The sequence below is a fragment of the Alosa pseudoharengus genome, unplaced genomic scaffold, assembly GCF_046254945.1.
Source record: "Alosa pseudoharengus isolate Yale_2024_CS ecotype anadromous, Long Island Sound unplaced genomic scaffold, YU_APseudo_1.1 YU_APseudo_1.1_scf_23, whole genome shotgun sequence".
NCBI classification, from domain to species: Eukaryota; Metazoa; Chordata; class Actinopteri; order Clupeiformes; family Clupeidae; genus Alosa; species Alosa pseudoharengus.
Genome location: NW_027468685.1, coordinates 11,976,830 through 11,996,810, shown reverse-complemented (window position 1 = coordinate 11,996,810; position 19,981 = coordinate 11,976,830). Strand labels below are relative to the sequence as shown.

The following is a 19,981-nucleotide window of genomic DNA, read 5'->3' as shown; positions in this document are numbered from 1 at the left end:
AAGAATATCTGACTTCCTGAATCTCAATATTCTGATGAAGTGTGGGCAAATTATAGTCAGCAGTCAGAGGCTACATTAATTGTTTTGCACTTTTCACCAAAAGTATTGGTTTTAGCGAAAATATTTGCCAAGAGAACTGTATACTTACTTGTAGGCCTAGTTCAGGGACATTTGGTTTATACCTAAGGTTTGGAGTTAAGTTTGATCTGAAGGAAACTGCATACGTTCATTGTTTCTTTATATTGGTTGATTTTTATTTCAATTTCATCAGGAGAAGCAATTGTTCTATTTTCCAGCACACCAAACATCGTGTCCTTGCTGGATAATGATAATAAAATCATCAGGTGGAATCATCAGAGACTTATCCACTTTCTCCTGTCAGCTGTTTAATGACGTAGTTCCGGGATCTCCATGCCAGTAAAGGCAGACTGAAGCCGCGGAGCTGGGGCATGAAGCAGTTTCCGGGGCCTTCGGTTCCACTTGTAAACATGGCGGAGGAGCTGCTTGAAACGGTGGAGAGATTGCAGTCCAGACTCTCCGAGAACCAAGAGCCTCGGAAGGTAAAGACCAGTGGATTGGAGAGGGAAGGATGTAACCTAATGAAGGTCGATCGTGTTGTTTTTGGTTCTGTTCCAATGTGGCAACGCAGTGTAGGCTACTGAAAGTAGTAACTGCTTTACAACAGCACGTCACGCAATAAATGCGTTCACTTTCAAGCAGATTATGTGTATGAACCGCAGTTAGCTATTGTAATAATTTACTGTTACAACCATAACTGAAATGTAACAATCTCTTATGATCATTCAGTAGAAATCACGACGACACTTTTAAGCCGTAAACGTAAGCATAAGAAATGTCAACGACAGCTATTCCTGAAGTAGTAAGCGTAACGGAAACACACAGTGGTTGTAATAGTGTTGCTTGCACTTGTCATACAATGATGTTGCTTCTCAAATAGTGTTGGATAAGACCAGTTGGAAATATACGACACCACAACAGGGAATATAAACTCGATTATATTCTTGGCCTAGAAAAGAGTGAATATTTCCCCAAAGCCTCGTCAAGCTGACTTGCTGGCAAACAGAACTCTCGTTCTCGTAGCTCTTACGTAGGCTACTTCCCCCCACTCATGATTAGACCCACGTCACCATGCGTAGACACCGCCACCATGGTCACGCACGGGCGCAGGGCAGGAGTCAGATTTCTTCTTATGGTTGCACCTGGTGCCAGGTGTTGCGTGTCAACATAAAGTGCGAATGTAAACTCAGAGGGTCTGCTTCTTCCGTACTCCCTTCTGTTGATACATTCGGAATTAGACGTAATCCCTGCTTTCATGTAATAATTTGCTAAATTGACAGCACAGATTTCAGTGTTACTTCCTGCGTGTACTGTAGGTTGTTATTAACTATGTGTGTGTGTGTGTGTGTGTGTGTTTTATTTATTCAGCTGCTCAAGACGTTGAAGAGGCTGGCAGAGCTGCCCATGACTGTGGACATCCTGGTGGTGAGTCTGCACTATTCCTCCCTTTTGTCCTCAGAGAAACAGCAAGGGCATTATTATGAGGGGATTATGTACAGATTGCCTCGCGTTGCCCAGGGTGACTGTAGCACATCTTCATCACCAGTCTGTTTCAGCTTGTTATGGCTCCATCATGGCTTCTTTATTGAATGTAATAACACTAATCTGTGCTACTGTACTTACACAGCAGTCTTGTTGAGATACTGTCGTGGCAGAAGGGAAGGGTCTCTTGCCTCTGAGGTGTTTACACACTGTGATGGAAATGAGATTTTCTATTGCCATACAAAACCCATGAGCATGTGTGTTTCTATACTGGGACAATCGGAGAGTGCCAAGGTGGTTAGGAACTGGTACTCACTACTAGGGCTATTACTACCTTTTGCTGTACTCCCAGTTTCTCCCATCTGGGTTGAAACTCACTCCCTTTGAAATTTTTAAGATAATACTCTGTTCATGTCCTTGAGACACTGAATTTCCCAATAACTTCCACCGAAACATGAATCATGTTATTACTGACTAGAATGACAGTGTGTGAGACCTTTGTTCTGCACACACACAACCTGTAAAAATTATCTCTGTTCCTCCCTAACAGGAAACGGGTGTTGGGAAAACTGTGAATTCTCTCCGCAAGCATGACTTAGTGGGAGAGGCAGCAAAGAGCATAGTGGCTAAATGGAAGAAACTTGTTCCCCAGTCTGCAGACCGGTAAGCTTATGTTTTTGGTGGTTAGCCACCTCGTTTGCTGTTTAGACATCCAGTAATTTCATATAATATAAGGAAGTAGAGGGGATTATCTTGATGAATTTGTTATCTGAGAGAATGACCGACACCCTACAGTAGTGTCACAGAGGTCGTAATTCGTCCGCCGCTCACGGCCCTCGAACCCGCCACCTCGACACACACCGGCATGGGAGTCGAATGCTCTAACCACTGAGCTAAAAGCCCAGGCTTACAATTCAGCAGTTAGAAGCATTCTTCAGGTTAGAAGCGTTCTTAAGGTTAGGGGTGTGAGGATTTACACGTGCAACTAGCAAGCTAGCTCAGTTCGCATCCGTTACACTAGCAATGCATTTTAATGTTCAGTCGTAGTTCTGTTACCTGTTGCCCATTGACTCTGTTCTGTCATGGAATCTGTTTCAATTGGTTGTCTTTGATCATGTTTTCCCGTAGGCCTACTCCCACAAAAGATGATCACGCACACTCGCTAGCAGCAGACTTTAACCGGGGCCATAAACGGGTCCGTGAGCCTTCTCCTGAAGAGCTGCGCCACGTAGAAGAGGAGGAGGAGGAGGAAGAGGAGGAAAGGGAGGAGGAGAGGGAGGAAGAGTATGAGCACCATGGGCAAGAAGAGGAGGAGGAAGAAGAGGAGGAGCAAGAACCCATGAACCGCTACCAACATGGTTATTCCCCCTCTCCTCCGCAAGCGTACAGCCCTACAGCGCCCAGTCTGACTGGCCAGCGCCTGCCCCAGTACCAGCAGGCCTACGACAGCCCTCAGGAGGAGCCTGCGCCCAGTCCCCCACGGAAAGAGCCCCGCCACAGCAAGCCCCACCGAGACCCGGCCAGAGACCATCGAGACCGGCCAAGAGACCGCCACAGCGCCTCTGGTGGGCCGGAGCAGGAGCGGCGGAAACGACCCCCTCAGCCGCCGGCGGGTAGTGGGGGTGTGGAGGGGAAGAGGAGCAGCGACCGGGAACAGAGCAGCAGCAGCAGCAGCACGCATCGATCAGACAAACACAAAAACACACACACATCGCACGACAGGAAACACACACCGCATGACAGCAGGAAGGAGAAGAAGGGAGGAAGCGAAGGTAAATGTGTGTGTGTTTGCGTGTGCCGAACATGTGTGTGATTGATGTGTTTGCAAGTGGTGGTGTTCTTGGTTTGCATTTATGTTTGTTGTGGTGAACAAGACTTGTGTGTATGAAGTGCTTTTGTTTGCATGTTAGGTTTTGTGTTTGTGTGCATCTGGTTATATTGGTGTGTGAGTATACTGGAAGTATAGGACATGTATGGCTATTGGTGTATTGTTGGTGTATTGATTCTGGTTTCCTCAGCAATCCCACAGAAGGTCCTGTGAACATGGCTGACCAATCCCTATGTATGTGTGGTGTCTTTGGCAGGGAGGGCTCATTCGAAGCGGGACGAGACAGAGCCTCAGGAGGAGGAAAGGGAAGAGTTTGAGACCCCAACCATGTCCTTTGAGTCGTTCCTGACATATGATGCGCCCACCCCGACCAAGAAGAAGAAGAAGCTGCTTAAACCTTCTCCCAAGCCTGCAGCAGCTGCTCCACCCCCGACTCCCCCCTCCAAAGCCAGTGCCACCAACGGGGCTCGCAGCAGCAAACGCTCGGAACGTGCCCCATCCCCCACCTCCACTCCCATCACCCCTACACCAGAGAAGCGCAGAAAGGTGAGGCCCAATGCAAGGCAACCACCTGCCTCATCCGGCCATTATCCAGCCAACTCCTTGTACCCCAAAGTATAACAAAAGCAAGCTGGTACATATCTGTGCAGTACGTTGTGTAAACCTCTCTCCTGAGTCGTGCTAGTGAGAGGCAATGGTAAATTGCATTGCATCCGACAAAATTGCTAACTTTGTTAGCAACCAAGTTGCTATTTTAGTGTGTTCAGATTTGACGTGTGAGGATTTTGTGTGATCTGCTATTCACGTTAATGTTTTATATCTCAATTCTCCCTGTTCTGGAGAAATGTAAAAAAACATTTATTAGTATGATTCATCACTGCCAGCCACTAAAGCTTACTCACATAGAGCTCCTCACAAGACTGACTAAAGGTTGGAATGGATGAATTGAAAGAGAATGTGGCTTGGCAGAGAGCCATAGATGGAGCTATTTCTAGAGGAACTTGCTCCTCCACTCATTACACCACATGCCTGGGCCCAGCCTAGACCTCTCAGCTATGCCCTGGAGTCTGCACATGTGCTTCACAGCCATAGAGTGCATTTACATGCACTTTAGTATCCTGGTTATGAGGCTTATCCTGATTTTGGTCATATTCAGGATATGGTGTTTATGTAACCTGCGTTGTGTTCAACCTGCGCAATTCAGCCTTGCACACGACTCAAACCCGTGAACAGCAGCACCTCGGATCGGGAGGCGAGCGTGCTGACTGTTGAGCCAGTAGCCCAGGATACTAGCTCGCATGCCAGCAGCACTCTTGAGGCGTCGGGGAGTGAGGTTTACAAACATTCCACACGCACAGCTAAGCTAGCTGGCATCCCTTACATTTACATGAACACAGAGAAACCTGGTTATTGATATCCCTGTATACGTGATGAATATTAGTATTCTGGTTACCAACGATATAGTTCTATAAACACTCCTTATCCCGGTTTCTAATGTAATCGCCCGTTTGTCTAAGAAACCGGGATAAGGTATATACATGGAACAGTATCCCGATTTCTTTCAGAGTACTCCACCTAGCATAACCGGGATACTCAAAACACAGTAAACACAGTCATAGACATACTCATGCAATAACTCAGCAGTACTCCACACTCAGAGACTCTCCATGCAATACTTTACGATGACCGCATGGTCTCTGTCATCTCTTCAGGTGGTGGACGTGATGCCCACCCTGCCTGACATTCCTCTGCCAGCCATCCAGCCCAACTACCGGCCCCTCCCCTCAATAGAGCACACGCCGGTGTCCCCGCAGAGACGCAAAGGTGAGTTTCCATCTGTCTGGCTTCAGTCTATTTTCTTTCACTCCACCCTCTCTCTGTCTTGCAGTAGTATATGGGCAGCCTTGGCCTACTGGTTAGCGCTTTGGACTTGTAACCGGAGGGTTGCCGGTTCGAACCCCGACCAGTAGGAACGGCTGAAGTGCCCTTGAGCAAGGCACCCTCACTGCTGCTTGACCCCTCATGGGATCAAAAGAGTATACTTATACTTATACTTCCATCTGTCTGGCTTCAGTCTATTTTCTTTCACTCTGCCCTCTCTCTGTTTTACAGTAGAAGTTTTGATATAAATGTCAGTTTTGCTGCTGTATAAAAGTAGTAATGGCAGTGCTCTTGGTATTATATGACTTATTATAAATCGTGTTGTGTTGATCAATTCATGTGTAGCTCTGAGTGGTAAGATGTCTGTCCTCTCTGTCCAGCAAATCAATCAATTTATCTTCCTTCTTCCTCCAGTTCCTGTGTCGTGTGATGAGGAGGATGCCGGCTTCACGGGCCGACGGTTTAACTCTAAGATGGTGGTGTACTCTGGGTCCAAGACCGCCTACCTGCCCAAGATGATGTCTCTGTATGAGCAGTGCATCCGCGTCCTCCAGAACAACATTGACTGTAAGTCCCTGTAAAAGAGACTACTGTATTTCTGCTGTTTGAACGATTGTGTTTGTAGGCGTACTTCACTTAAACACACAGTATGGAAGAACATGCAGGTGATATAATCTTGTTACCTCATTTTATCAGAATATTCTTGTAAGTGTTTGTTTTGGGATATGGTGTACATATTGAATGCTGACATGCATGTATATGTGGTGATGAGTTCTATCAGGTATGCAATAGATGACTCCAGTATGTCCGTCGGGCTACATCGGGTATGACGGACAGGCTACACCGGCTGTGAAATTGTTCATGGAGCGTAGACATCATGTTAGACATCGTCTAAGTTTTGTACACGCTGCTGTCACATCAGTTGTAGCCAGTTCCATTGATTATAGTGAAAGCTAATTGTTGCATATGCTCCGTGAACAGAACTTTTAAGTGCCTGATGTAGTGTTTCTGTGAGAGGTATCAAATTTATCAAAGTATCAAAGTATCAAATTTAAGTATCAAAGACACCATTGTTGACCCTGTATTGCATTGTATTAAATTCTGATTGATGACGTTTACATAGCAATCGATGAAGTTGGGGGCGTACCATTTGAGATTCTGGAGCCAGTGATGGAACGCTGCACCCCAGAACAGCTGTACCGCATTGAAGAATGCAATCAGGTGGATAATGCACTCACAGAAATACACACTCATGTATAGCCTGCACGCACACGCACACGCACACGCACACACACACACACACACACACACACACACACACACACACACACACAAAAGAGTACCTGTACTATAGGAGGAAGTCATCTTTGTATGAATCCAACCTGGATACAAACACACAGACACTATACTTGACACTCATACTTGACTCTGACAAAGACGTGGCACACGTTGAAACGTTAGTCCTTATGTTGGCACCTGAATAATAAAAACGATTAAAATTCAACATCTTTGTCGCTCTGGTGAACTCTCTCTCTCTCACACTGGATTCGGTCCTCTCGCGCCGATGCGCTAGATGTGACCCGCAGTAGCGCGGAGGTACATTTGTTTTTCTACCCAGACACTATATTGTGTTCTCTCATTCTCATTCTCTCATTCTCTCTGTCTTTTGCAGCACTTTTTGGAGGACACAGATGAGCTGTGGATGAAGCACTGCCAGCGTGACTTCAAGCGCCAGTCTCCGCTGGAGTATGAGTCATGGCGGGAGCTGTACCTCCGTCTGCACGATGAGCGAGAGGAGCGTTTGCGCAAGCTCACGCAGAACATCAGCTCTGCCCATGCCAACCGGCCCAAAGGTAAAGGCTAAGGGCTGAGCTACACCAGGCGCGTAACTGAAGCGTTCCGTTCGCAACGCGTAAAAATCCATTTTAGATGAATGGTCTATTTTTTTCGAACGTACGCCACACTGTCACGTCCTGTGTAGCTACTTCCATTGATTATAATGGAAGCTAATTGTTGCAGCAGACGCAACGCGAGCGGAACGCTTCAGTTACGCGCCTGGTGTAGCTCAGCCCTAAGGGCACAAGCAACAAAGAAACATGTAGCAGCCTACACATCTTTTTAAGTTTATTTAGAAGTGTATATAAATATACACAAAATATACATGATTTTCTTTTGTATTGTTGGATAAAAACATGTAACATATGTAGATACACTGTTCTCTAACTGTATTGAAGTTTATTTAGAAGTGTATTAATTCGCCTTATTCACCCGGTGGCTAGAAAGAGGCTAAAGGGTTACACTTGCCATTACACCTCAGTGCAGCAGATGGTGGTGGTAATGCACCAATGCAAAAAGAAGAAGGGTTCACTGGCCTGCTCTTCTTCTTCAGTGAGTTTTTTTTTTGGCAGTTTGCAAACGGAGTGCATTACCACCATCATCTGCTGGACGTGTAAAAAAAGATGAATGAACTGGATGAATGAACTGACAACATCGCAAGAAATAGATGCCCGATAACTGCCCAATGTGCATTACAGGATGGCCAAGTGTGGGGACTTTGATTAGGACTTTGATTTAATGCTGGTTGCATGTGATTGGTTAATTCAAATTCACTTCACCTTCAAGTCTCGCCCATTTCAGAGGATGAATGAAGGAACATAACCTTCAGCTGAACTTCTCTAAGACTGTACTGCTGGTCCTCCCAACCAAACAAACTATACATCACATTATCAAAATTGACTCCCTATCTTTTAATTTAGGTGTCATGATTGATGACCAATTAGCCTTCTCTGACCATGGTGCCGCAATCACCCTGCCAAGGCATGTCGCACTGTTCAATATAAGAAAAATTAAGCCATACCTAACTCAATATGTCACCTAACCGTAAAGGGGGCCTCCTGGCCTGTACAGTGAAACCCGTAAAGTATAAGTATAAGTATATATACTCTTTTGATCCCGTGAGGGAAAGATCATCCAGAACATGCTGGCACGTCTGGTCTTCTATCAACCGAGATATAACAGTTGAATTTGGTAGCATATGTTGCAGCTGTCTGAGCACTCACACTTATCCTCTCGTGACAGGTCGTCAGGTGAAGATGGCGTACGTGAACTCGGTCGCCAAGCCACCACGTGATGTGCGTCGCCGACAGGAGAAGTTTGGCACGAATTCCGGAGCCAGCTCCAGTGCCAGCTCTGCATCCTCAAATCCAGTCCGGTAAGACACCTGAGCAGGTGACACGGTGTGCATGTTTTCTGTGGTGCAACGGTGGTTACGCAGAGGCGTGAACTGTCCGACGCGAAGCGGAGGTTGCTTCCGCGAAGTCCATTTATTTCTGAAGGGCATTATCCCATTAACAGGCAACGTCTTTTTATAGGTGTCAACTATAGACCATGGTATAAATAGTTGTTAATCTAGTAGTTAGGAATACTTACTTAAAATGAGGTGGTCAATCATTTGCGCTTTATACAGTACGTACATTTTTCTTAAAATGTTTCATGGTATTTTGTATACTAGTAATCTTTTCATCAAAATGATTAAGCCTCAGGTTTATAGAAAATGTCCTGTCCTGTATGAAATGTTCTATTTTGGATAGCTCTAATACTTACAAACTGATGTACGAACTGGTGTAGAGATATTTCCAAAGCAGTGTATAGTTTGTTTTCAGTTAAAGGTACACTATGCAATATTTTTACCTTAATATAACCTCTACGAAGCCAATTTGATGATAAACGAACTTGTAATAGGGGAATCGTGCACCTAGCATAGCCATAGAGCTTTGCCGTAGCGGGTCGTTACCGAGAGAACCAGCAATGCAACTTCAAGAATTGCCGACCTGGAGACATCTAGCGAGAATCGTGAAACATTACCTTGTTGTAGATATAGCTCTTTGGAGATAGATTTTGCCTATTGTTAGTCGTTTGCCACCACAACAAGAACATTTTCATTATGTACAGGGGGAACAAGCCATGAGAAGTAGACTATTTACAATGGCAAAGTAAAATATAAATATATAGTGACTCTATGGGGAGCTTTAAGGAATCGCCAAAATGCCTGAAAGTGCATAGTATACCTTTTAATATCAAAACTTATTTCAACACTTGACAACTGTAAAGCTGTCTGCTATGTTCAACTTCAGGTCTGATTGATTTAAATTTGTGTCTGCCTTTATGTTCCCATCAGGATCAAGCCAGCAATGGCTTACACCTCCCAGTCGGATGACGGGGGGCACTCCTCATATAGCAGCCCCCCCGAGACATCTCGCCCCTCTATGTCCGGTGGGGGAGGGCCCAGTGCACGTGACAAACCACAGGTTAAAAGTAAGTCCTGCATCTGTCTTCTGGTCTCTAAGGCAGGGGTTCTAAATTTTTTTGGTTCCAACCCCTGCTCTAAAGCGACTCCCATGGACCTGCCTCTGTCTCATATTCACTGTTACATTGATTCACTGATTACACTGGACTCTACACATACAGATGACCAAAAAGTGATCAGATACCATATCTGCTGTGTGGTTCTTGGACTACAGTTATTAAGCGTGCAATATTTAGAAATGGTCAAATTCAAATGATTTACCTTACATTTTATAGATTCAATTTTGCCACAATCATAATTTCGGTCCCATTATATGAAAGTATCGAGTTGGGACTAGATGGAATGTTTTGAGTCAAATATATCAAGGTTATTAGAGCAGAATCGGGGGTTGGGTGATTCTTAGCAAATGGTGCGATTTGTGTCCTCATGGTATAATTAAGTACAAGTTGTGTAAAAATGTGTTATTTGTTCCACCTTGCTTACTAAATGAAACCTTTCTCCACTAGGTAATACAAGGTTTATACCCTCAGGGTTTATTAACTCTAAAATAATTACTCTCACACTGTAAGCACTCTAAAATGCCATGTCCACAGTCAGTATTTATTTTTTAAATTCAGTTGCAAATATAAGTAATACAAATCAAATAATGTTTTTAACTATAATTGCAAAGAACTATTTCTGATACATCTCACCACATGATATTTGTTAAATTAAAAATATATATTGATATTTAAAATCTTGAAATATGGTCTGTCCCCCTGTGTTACTCTGAACAACAATCATTCTGGACACGCCCTTTGAATGTATCTCTAGTTACCTGACTCAGGAAGTAGGATGCATTTCCGGAGGAAAGCACCTACAAACAGCTGAGTTAATATCTTTCTTTAATCAACACTTTTTTCAATGTTTTAGATTGGCATACTGATGTGGTAAAACATATCATGCCCCCCTTGTTATCTGAATTTATAGTGGAAATATTTTTTTTTTTTTGTGATTTTGAAGATATGGCTAATTCTTCACAAAAAAGTCTTATTGTGCAGTCACCATGGGATATCCTGTTGTTTATCACATGAGTAATAATAGCCAACTTTAGCCTAATTTGTCCCCCCACGTTACTGCCCCCCAGGGTGGTATTGTTTTAACATTGGTTTTATATGCTATGCTATTACATACACCCCTTTACCATTATTGAACTGGCCCAATATATTTTTGTCATAGTATAACATGTCCTTCAGATAAAATTAGTCAATAAAAAATTAACATTTTTAAACTAGATTTCTACCCTCCAATGGCACCATTTGCCTTACGTTTTGGTTGATAGTTTTTTTAGACCTAAAATTTGAATTGTATTTCAATCTATTTCATATACAGGGTTGTTAGTAACCTCTAACTTGTATTGATCACCTTGAGCATGCATTTTTTCAACAAATGTTGCAAAATGACATGTTAATGTAAAGTCAAACATTAATGCCATTCACAAAGCTACTCACAAAAGTATTTAATATGTACCGTTTATGGGATTTTATATCAGTAAACTTTTAACAATTTTCTTTTCCTTTTTACTTCCAAATGCAAGTAATGCATAGGATGTTAAGAGTTTGTTTCCCTGATTCAAAATAGGAAGCATGTTTTTGCTTTTTGTTTGCATAATGGTTTCCCGAGCAACAAATATGTGCATGGTTGTATGGTATGCCAGTTTTAACTGAATAATAGCCCTCTAAGGTGCTATTGCATGGAGTGAGTTAAGAACCAAGAGTAAAACCTTAAAACCAATTCTAGAACCTACAGGAAACCAGTGACGGAACTTTAAAACAGGTGTGATGTTGGCTCTCTTTCTGGTCTTAGTCAAAACATGCCGCTACATTTTAAATGATCTGTAGCTTATCTATGGTTTTCTTTGGTAAACTAGAAGACAGAGCATTACAATAGTCGAGCGTGCTAGTAATAAAAGGATGTGCTAATTTCTCTGTTTTTGCATGGGTAAGAAATGGCTACATTTCTTTCTCTGTATTTCTCAGATAATAAAAAAAAAACATCAGCCCAAACATAAGCAAACAGTGTAATTACATTAGACGAAATCAGCACCTACTTTTAGTCAGACCCGTTGTCACATTTTACCAATATAGTGGTATTCAAATGTTTCACAGTGATTGCATATAAGGAATTACAGTGTTGTTTTTTACGATTACAGTGAACTTTTCTATGAACACAATGAAATATACATTGTATAGTGCTCAGATGAAAATTAGTGTAATGCATAAGACATTTTGGTTACATTTTTAGGCCTGTATTTAGAGAGAATCCTGGTTCTCACTCGAGTTGATGTTAAAATGTCTTGCTCAGATATAAAATGTACTTGCAAAATTGCTGAGAGGAACTTGCTAATGCAATGCAATGTTTTCGGTTCAGGGGAAGTCACTATCGTGAAGTAATTGTTTACACAATAAAGATGTAGAAAATGCTGTTTTTCCTTATGTGGCCATTAAGGTGACCACAATAGATGCTTATGGAGATGAGACATTTTATTAAAAAAATGACTCAATTCCAACCTAAATCTAACTGCTGCACAGTTGTTTCCTATGGCCGTGCTTATAAAAGGTTGTGTGGTATTCCTGATTGTGACTGGTCACTGAAGTCTGTGCATTCCTTTCAAATCATGCAAATGCTGTAGTTTCTTAGCTTGAGATCATTGACTGTGTCCAACTACTGACTCAGGACTCCTCTCTGGCAGCCAAGTGTTCAGAGAATGTTTATGATTAGGCCTTAAGAGCCCAGGGGTTGTTGTAGGTGTGGGGAAACACCATTAAAATGCCCTGTGGACCACACTTCCTGTTCCAGTTCAGCTTGTATGTGCTGCGTTTGGCCCTAGGATTTATTGTTAGCATTGGAAGAATACTGTTGGTGAATATTTAAAGTTGATTTTGAATTTTGAAACAAATTTGTCTTGTCTTTGTCTTGTGATCTGTTTATCAGCCTCTTAAATTACTCATTTGTTTTTTCCCTTCAGAAATTGCTCCAATGATGGCCAAAACAATCAAAGCATTCAAGAACCGTTTCTCTCGGCGATAAGGACAGAGAGTGACTGACTGCGGTGAAAGACTGTAGTTTAGTTTTTTTTTTAACCTAACAATGTCTTTATGGTTATAAATGTTCTGGACAGACCACTGGACCCCCTCAGTCATACCAGAACACACACACACACACACACACACACACACACACACACACACACACACACACACACACACACAAACACAAACTCATCCTGGCATGTGGTCCTTTTTATTTTTCACTCAAACGCTGGCACTACAAATGGCTTGAGACACCAGGCTATGAACTTTTACTGCATTCAGATTTTTTTAAGCACATACCATTTGGTAGGATATCAAATAGCCCAAGGAATATGAATTTGGATCTTTCATTGACATCAAATGAGCTACATTTGATCTCAAATCAGCTACATCCCACTGTTCCCACACTGTGCAAGTTTGAGCGTGACGTTCACACTGCGGTATGACTTGATGTATCAAAAAGAATGTGTTTGTGGAGAGCTGGGTTAAGCACCACCGTGCAGCCTCCCTTTGTTACAGCATTTTCAAGAGAAAGAGAGAATGGGGGAAAATGAGAATTTATAGGAATCTGCAACTTAATGCAACTATTTATTTAAATCCTCGGGGCCAGGCTCCCCAGAGCCTGCCAAACACAAGTGGATCAAAATATTAATTTTAATAGATTTTAATTATGTAATATGAACATTTTTAATAAAATTGACTTTTGCCCTCATTTGCTTGAGAATTGTTTTTGTTTCCAAAACATGTAGCCTACTTCCCTAATGGTTCTTATCTATTAGCCTACATATGTGTTAACAAACACACTTTTTTTCAGGTGTCATGTTATTGTAACATCTTGAACATGGGCTACTTGGGAACTTATCTGAGCCAGCAGGTCAGCTCATTCATCTTATCAGTACGATTTAGCACACCCTTTCTGCACAGCACATAGACTGTTTTATATACAGTCTATGGCACAGCATGACAAGGCGTTTTATCGGCCTACATTTCATGGAGAGGCTACTACACCTTTATCTTGATTAATTGAATTAGGTTACTTGTTTCGTTAGGCACCTGTTTCGTATCAGCATGCTGCCAGACAGTTATATGCCTTTCCAGTGAAAACCTTTGAAATGTAAGGCGGGGGACTCTAGTGAAGCAAATTTCAATGCAGCCTACCCACTGAGCCGAGTGTATTTCTTAAAATGGCCACTGAGTGGCGCAGGATAAAACGGAACGTTATTAAAATAGCCAATCAAAGAATTTGTTTTCTGTTACGTCTAAACTAGGCGACTATACATTGAGTACATGATTGGCCGAATCACTTGAATTCATAACCAATCAAACCTGAAAGTTATATTTTGCCTTGATTTTACAGGTTCGTATGTCGTGCCTTGGTTGGATGTTGTGTCACACGTGATAGTGAACTTCGTGAGTAAGCTCGTACACATTATTTTTGGGAGTTGTTCAGCAGCAAGTAGAGAGAGAGAGAGTCCACAAAGTTAGCTAAGTAGTTGCAGTGCTCATATAATGGCTGGACACGGCCATGGTCACGGTGGACACCATCACGGGTGTTGTGAAGACGAGCATGAGGCACCGGAGCGCGGCGTGGAGTATGCGCTTTATCTGCGCATTGACTTGGAGAAAATGCAGTGTCTGAACGAGAGTCGTGACGGAGACGGAAAGCTCGTATTTAAACCGTGGGACCAGCGCACAGACCGCGAGAAGGTAGACTGCTTTGAGGAATATGACAGTTTCATAATGGTTTGGGATGACGGTCAACCTGGCATCCTTTACATTTAACGCGACCCCCTTATGGTGTTTTATCGAAGACAGGCACGGGCTTTCTGTAGTAGGCTGGTGACGATAATCTCACTGCAGCCTGATCTCATACCAGTTAGCAGCTACAGCTATTGTTGAGTTGTCTACAATTTAAAGACGTTTCATGTACAGAATTTAATTTTGCTTTCTACATATTCTTTTCAGTTTGTTGAGAGTGACGCTGACGAAGAACTGCTCTTCAATATTCCGTGAGATTTACCAATCTACTGTCTGACGTTCTCACTGTCATTATCATCCTCATCCTCTTCGCCATTCATCTTTCTCTTTTGTTACGATGTGTTTAGTTTGTATGTTGTGTTTGCACGGCTCCACCCATCTGTAATGCCATAATGCAGCAACCAACCGAGACTATTGGAGGACGATTTCATGTGCATCTCTGCAGGTTTACTGGCAGTGTCAAGCTGAAGGGAATCATCATTTCAGGAGAGGATGACGAGTCTCACCCTTCAGAGATGAGACTGTGAGTGAGTGGGCTTTGAGCAGATATGATTATGATATGATATGATATAGATATAATATCAGTTCCTTAATTGGTGGGCAGAAATGTGCATGGTAGCTCAGTTCACTGTTACTGTCTTATGTCCCATCTTTACTTTAGGTACAAGAATATCCCACACATGTCATTTGATGACACAGAACGGGAGCCGGAACAAGCCTTTCGTCTGAACAGAGATCCGCTTGCCGAGCTGGAGTACCCAACAAAGTAAAAATCAGTATTCCGATATGTCAGCCACACAGACAGGCACTAACTCACTCACTCCCTTCCCCCTTCTTCCCCACCCTTTCCTTTGGCTTTTTTCGTGTAGTCATGTCTTTCTCTCTATATTGTCTGTTTATATTTGTTATATATATATATATATATATATTGTCTGTTTATATTTGTTACAGTAGATTGTGTTTTTGGCTCTGTCTGATGCAGTAGACCATATTCTATTCATCGGACTTCAGTATCACTACCTATGTGGTTGACATCCATATAGTAACAGTATCACTATGTGGTTGACATCTAATATGGCTTCAATTTTCTGCAACTGATTATCCGTCCCTTTTATGTATATTATGTGTATATTCTGTTAATTGGACAGTGTGCAGGGCTCTATTAGTCTAAATTAGTCTAATTATCATGATCAACCAGTGACTTAATGATCAACCTGTGACTTAATCTGCCTCCTGCATTCTCCACAGGATTGCCCGCTTCTCTAATGTAGAGCACCTCTCCATCCATTTGTCCCGAAACTTTGGTGCAGAGTCTACGCGTGTCTACTATATTGGATTGAGAGGGGAGTACACTCAGGTAGGTGCCAAAACATGATGTGGAACTCTGATCTAGTGTTTATAATATTAGACCTCATTTTAACTTGATGGCAAAATACAACCTTTATAAGGATGACCAGTGTTGCCACAGTTGCCTTGAAAAAGTAATCTGATTACTGATTACTCCTTTAAAAACTTAGTTACTTTACTGATTACTTGATTTTAAAAGTAACTAAGTTAGATTACAAGTTACTTTATTAGTTACTTTCAACAATGTATAGCAGACATCCCAACCTAACCTACTTAGATACTGAAATTCAGATGTTTGTTCAATAATGTCTAGTCAGTACACCATATAAGGAAGGCCTATTGATAGAAATTGTGATAGTAAAATATGTAGATTTTGGTAGTTTGTAGCCTAGAAATGTAGACTCACCCTAGCGGCGGCAAATTAATTTGCTCAGCCTGTACGTCTAGTATCAAACCATAGGAATTTCTATTGGCTGACGCTGTGGACGTCATCCAATCACAGTGCTCTATTTTGTTAGAGAGTCTTAAGGCGGGTCCTGCGACGGTAGCAACAAGGAAGGTGGCTATGGCGAACGAAGAGCGGTTGTTTGAATCTGTGTTGGCGTCAACTTTGGAGGAGTTGGACTTGTGCTTTTCTTTGAAAGTTGAGCAACACAATGCACTTAAGTCATTCCTTTCGAAGATTCGATTCCAGACTATACATTTCAATGATATAGGATGGCCTGCCAGGCTAGGTAGTTTGGCCTTTTTATGTAGCCTTGGCAACTAGCCATCTAGTATAGGCCTGAGTAATATGCAAATGAAATGACACTTGTTAAACTCACCTCAACAAGTCTTTTTGCGATCATTTAACCCGCCGTGAGCAATGCTAAAGTCACTGTTACAAACAGTGCATTGTGCAAGACTATCATTATGTTTTACTCTTATGAGACAATTGGGTACACTTTTTGTAGTCTGATGTGAAATGGGTCTTAAATGTTCCTTTTTGAGGGGCACTGACTCTGCCATGACGCTCCTGTTCCTAGATACACTAACTGAACTGATTAATTAAATTCGGGAGAAAAGAGATATAAGCTAAGCCCACCTACACTGAAAACTGATTGGTTGATTTAGCAAAACAGACCATGCTCTGTCTTGGATGCGCTTGCAGGCACACACGCACCACTCCTCTCTCTCTCCCTCTCCGTTGTGTGCGCGTTAAACTCAGATGCACATGCGATTTGAAGTCCGGTCTGGCTTGCGTGCTCTTGTTCGCTCTAGGTTCCGGGAGATTTTATGTAATTTGCGGGCGTCAGGATATCAATATGTGGGTTTTGACTCCCAAAACTTCGGGAGACTTGGGATGTCTAGCTAGACAGCACTTTGTCGCCAGCACAGAATGTACAATGTACCTTAATGTTGTCATGTTTAGCTGACACAAACTCAAAATAATGACTGTATAGATAAAATGTGCATCTCTCTCCTCCCTCCATTGTTTACGTTTGTGTCGCTGCGTGGTTTCACACGTGAGTTGTCTTCAAGCTGAAAAGGTTGGCATAGCCTACATGCCATTAATCCCCGAGACAAGAAGAAAGCAAAGAATATCTTTTTACTAAGGAAAGTGACAAAAATAGTAACACACAGTGACTTAGATAAGTAACTTTAATCTGATTACTGGTTTGTAAATAGTAGCACGTTAGATTACTAGTTACCAAAAAAAGTGGTCAAAATAGACTAACGCGTTACTGGCATCACTGAGGATGACCAAATCAAGCCACAATTGCTCTTATCCTGACCTGGGTACAGTCAGAGACAGTTAATCGAGAGTGCGGCAGAAATGCCGTTCGCTCTATTAAGAGTTTGTGTGGCATCGAAATGATTTTGGAAACGTTATTTTAAGGTAAGAAAACTCTCTTTAAGTGTAAGTTAGGAAAGCTTGTCTGGTCATTGCGTGCTCAATATTGAATGTAGAGTGACCAGTGGCCATATTGTTGCTCAAATTAACACACAAACCAAGTGTTGTGTTACACATGCATTGACCAGATGTATTGTCCAGACATGTCAGTTCATCTATGCTTGTTGTCAGTTGTCATAGTATTTCATTGTTAATTACTAACAGTCTTGAGAGTGTTTTCTACTAAATGTTGGCTCAGCAGTGAAGATGAAAGTAGCTGAGCCTGGCAATCCAGATCAGATCCAATGCTGCACAGTGATACATTTTCTCAAATATCAGAAAGCTGAGCAAAAGGCAAACTTAACAATTTTTGTTTTTGTTTTTGTTGTCAGCGATTTCACTCGTTTCATTTTTCTGTTAAACGCAACGCTGTTAATGATTGGCTGAATGCCGCTGACATCTTGACTGTGATCTGAGATTGTATTCCATAGCCTACTGTGAGTCATGGGGTTCATATCATTTGTCTTTTTATTTCATTTTGTCCATCCTCCCTCCCTTCCTTCCTTCCTTCATTCATTCCTCCTGTCCTAACCCCTCCTTCTAATTGTTTTTGTGAAGGAAACGAGAAAGGAACGATAGGAGGATGGAGGAATGAAGGAGAGACAGATATAAGAAATGAGACGTCCTGCTCACTCACGCATCATTTTCAAGAGACGTAATTTACTGATGATGCAGTGCATCACCGCTTAGGCTAGAACAGACGCGCAAATTGCAGAGAATATGAACTTACACCAAAGCCTCAAATTGTCATATGAACATGGACTCTTCCCACTTATTGACCCTGGTAATGAGGTAATGTTTGATAGTTCTCGAGACATGAATGAATACTTATAAGGCTATACAATGCGTGAACAAAACAGGCATGAACTTTTTAAAAAAGTGGTAGTGGTAATGGTAGTTTGTGATAATTCCAGCATATAAAGGTCTTTTCTAGTTCTACTAGTTTATTGTCGCAAATAAATCCCTATGAACTTGTTTGAAACCGAAAGTTGACAGACGTGGGAGGAAATTTTTACCTTGGCAGCTTGGACCAATGATCGCACAATTCCGACTGAAAACGCTTCCGCGTAGGATACTCTTGTATTTCCTCGCGTATCAGGCCTTCCACCATCCTCCTCTCTCCTTGGTCTTGCAATTAGATAACTGACACATCCTCGATGACGTAGAGCTTTGAACGATTTCCGGGGCACAATCTGGAGGACCGAGGAGAGATGGCGTATGCAAATAGAGCTTTGAGATGAAGCCATGGTGTCTATTTGATTATTAAAAGATCTGGAGGGCATTCTAAGTACATGGTTAAGAGACAAACATGGGTAATAGCCATGAAGCTAGAAGTGGAGGTTTACCACAAACTCAAAGTCAATGTTTTGTCACTGAACCACATACTTGGAACCCCTGCTGGCCCTGTGGTATGGTTCTTTAGACATATATTTTATGGGCCTCATCTTCTTACTGTTTCTACACACTGGTTCTTTAATTTCTTTTCTCTTCTTTGTTTCCTTCTTTCTTTGACTTCTAGGCCCACCGACATGAGGTCACCATCTGTAATTACGAGGCTTCCGCCAACCCAGCTGATCACAAAGTGCAAACCATCACTCCCCAAACACACTTCATCTCCTGAAACACAAACAAACGTGCACGCAAACGCACAATAACTGCAACTGGATGGAGCCTCACTGGTAAAATGGACCTGGCAGGTAGCGATGCTGTGGACAGGGAGGAACTGGACTCAGACCAGAGGACATGAGAGCACCGCTGCAGACGATGCAGATGCCCATCATCTCTAATGTTGGCACATGTAACTGTATTTTTGGTGCGATAATAAAATTGAGAGAATTGAGATTAAACTTGCAGTGATTTTACAGAAGGTAGTTAGTGACCAATGGGTACAGAAAATGGTAGACTTTCTGGCTTCTCATTGCCACCACCTGTTAAACATTTACCCACCAAATGCAGGGGCATGCATCTAGCACACCACTATCACATATAGAACGGGATGGTCATGATTCTGGGTTATCGGGGGTCTGCTACATTTTCCGAGGGTAGTCATTATTCGCATGTGACTGACAGTATGTTAGTCTGTCTCAGCGAGTCTATTGCCCACAAGCTCATCGTTTGCTGGGACCATAGTTCTCGCTTGTGACATACATACAAAGGTCTGCACATGTGCCATTGTAAAGTTGAATGCAGTGTTGCTGAGAGTAACTAGGCTTAGGGCTAGGGTATAACATGGTGAAGATACAGTGTCAGCATTCAGAATTTGTGCTATGAAAATGTGTACTGCAGCTTGTTTTCTT

At 42.4% G+C, this 19,981-nt stretch overlaps 2 protein-coding genes across 3 annotated transcripts; both read left to right on the top strand.

The window, feature by feature from the left end:
• The first annotated feature begins 408 nt into the window (after nucleotides 1–408).
• eloa (elongin A) lies at nucleotides 409–13,358 on the top strand. 2 transcript variants are annotated; one of them, XM_076301507.1, is made up of 12 exons: nucleotides 409–560; nucleotides 1,447–1,503; nucleotides 2,111–2,223; nucleotides 2,689–3,332; nucleotides 3,645–3,934; nucleotides 5,101–5,212; nucleotides 5,684–5,836; nucleotides 6,393–6,490; nucleotides 6,942–7,122; nucleotides 8,348–8,480; nucleotides 9,447–9,583; nucleotides 12,583–13,358. In XM_076301507.1, the coding sequence occupies exons 1-12, from the start codon at nucleotides 450–452 to the stop codon at nucleotides 12,642–12,644; spliced, it is 2,091 nt and encodes a 696-aa protein (XP_076157622.1). In that variant the 5' UTR covers nucleotides 409–449; the 3' UTR covers nucleotides 12,645–13,358. The 2 variants fall into 2 exon arrangements, with proteins under 2 accessions (XP_076157622.1, XP_076157621.1); XM_076301506.1 differs by lacking the exon at nucleotides 409–560 and adding an exon at nucleotides 1,258–1,335.
• A 661-nt stretch (nucleotides 13,359–14,019) lies between these two features.
• pithd1 (PITH (C-terminal proteasome-interacting domain of thioredoxin-like) domain containing 1) lies at nucleotides 14,020–19,531 on the top strand. The gene is made up of 6 exons (XM_076301505.1): nucleotides 14,020–14,353; nucleotides 14,612–14,655; nucleotides 14,850–14,927; nucleotides 15,066–15,170; nucleotides 15,653–15,761; nucleotides 19,204–19,531. The coding sequence occupies exons 1-6, from the start codon at nucleotides 14,156–14,158 to the stop codon at nucleotides 19,303–19,305; spliced, it is 636 nt and encodes a 211-aa protein (XP_076157620.1). The 5' UTR covers nucleotides 14,020–14,155; the 3' UTR covers nucleotides 19,306–19,531.
• The last annotated feature ends 450 nt before the right edge of the window (nucleotides 19,532–19,981 follow it).

Coding starts and splice junctions, on each gene's coding strand:
- eloa (XM_076301507.1), top strand. CDS start 450: ATGAAGCAGTTTCCGGGGCCTTCGGTTCCACTTGTAAACATGGCGGAG. Junction 1,504..2,110: donor TGACTGTGGACATCCTGGTG/GTGAGTCTGCAC, acceptor CCTCCCTAACAG/GAAACGGGTGTTGGGAAAAC. Junction 3,333..3,644: donor GAAGAAGGGAGGAAGCGAAG/GTAAATGTGTGT, acceptor TGTCTTTGGCAG/GGAGGGCTCATTCGAAGCGG.
- pithd1 (XM_076301505.1), top strand. CDS start 14,156: ATGGCTGGACACGGCCATGGTCACGGTGGACACCATCACGGGTGTTGT. Junction 14,354..14,611: donor AGCGCACAGACCGCGAGAAG/GTAGACTGCTTT, acceptor TATTCTTTTCAG/TTTGTTGAGAGTGACGCTGA. Junction 15,171..15,652: donor GAGCTGGAGTACCCAACAAA/GTAAAAATCAGT, acceptor CATTCTCCACAG/GATTGCCCGCTTCTCTAATG.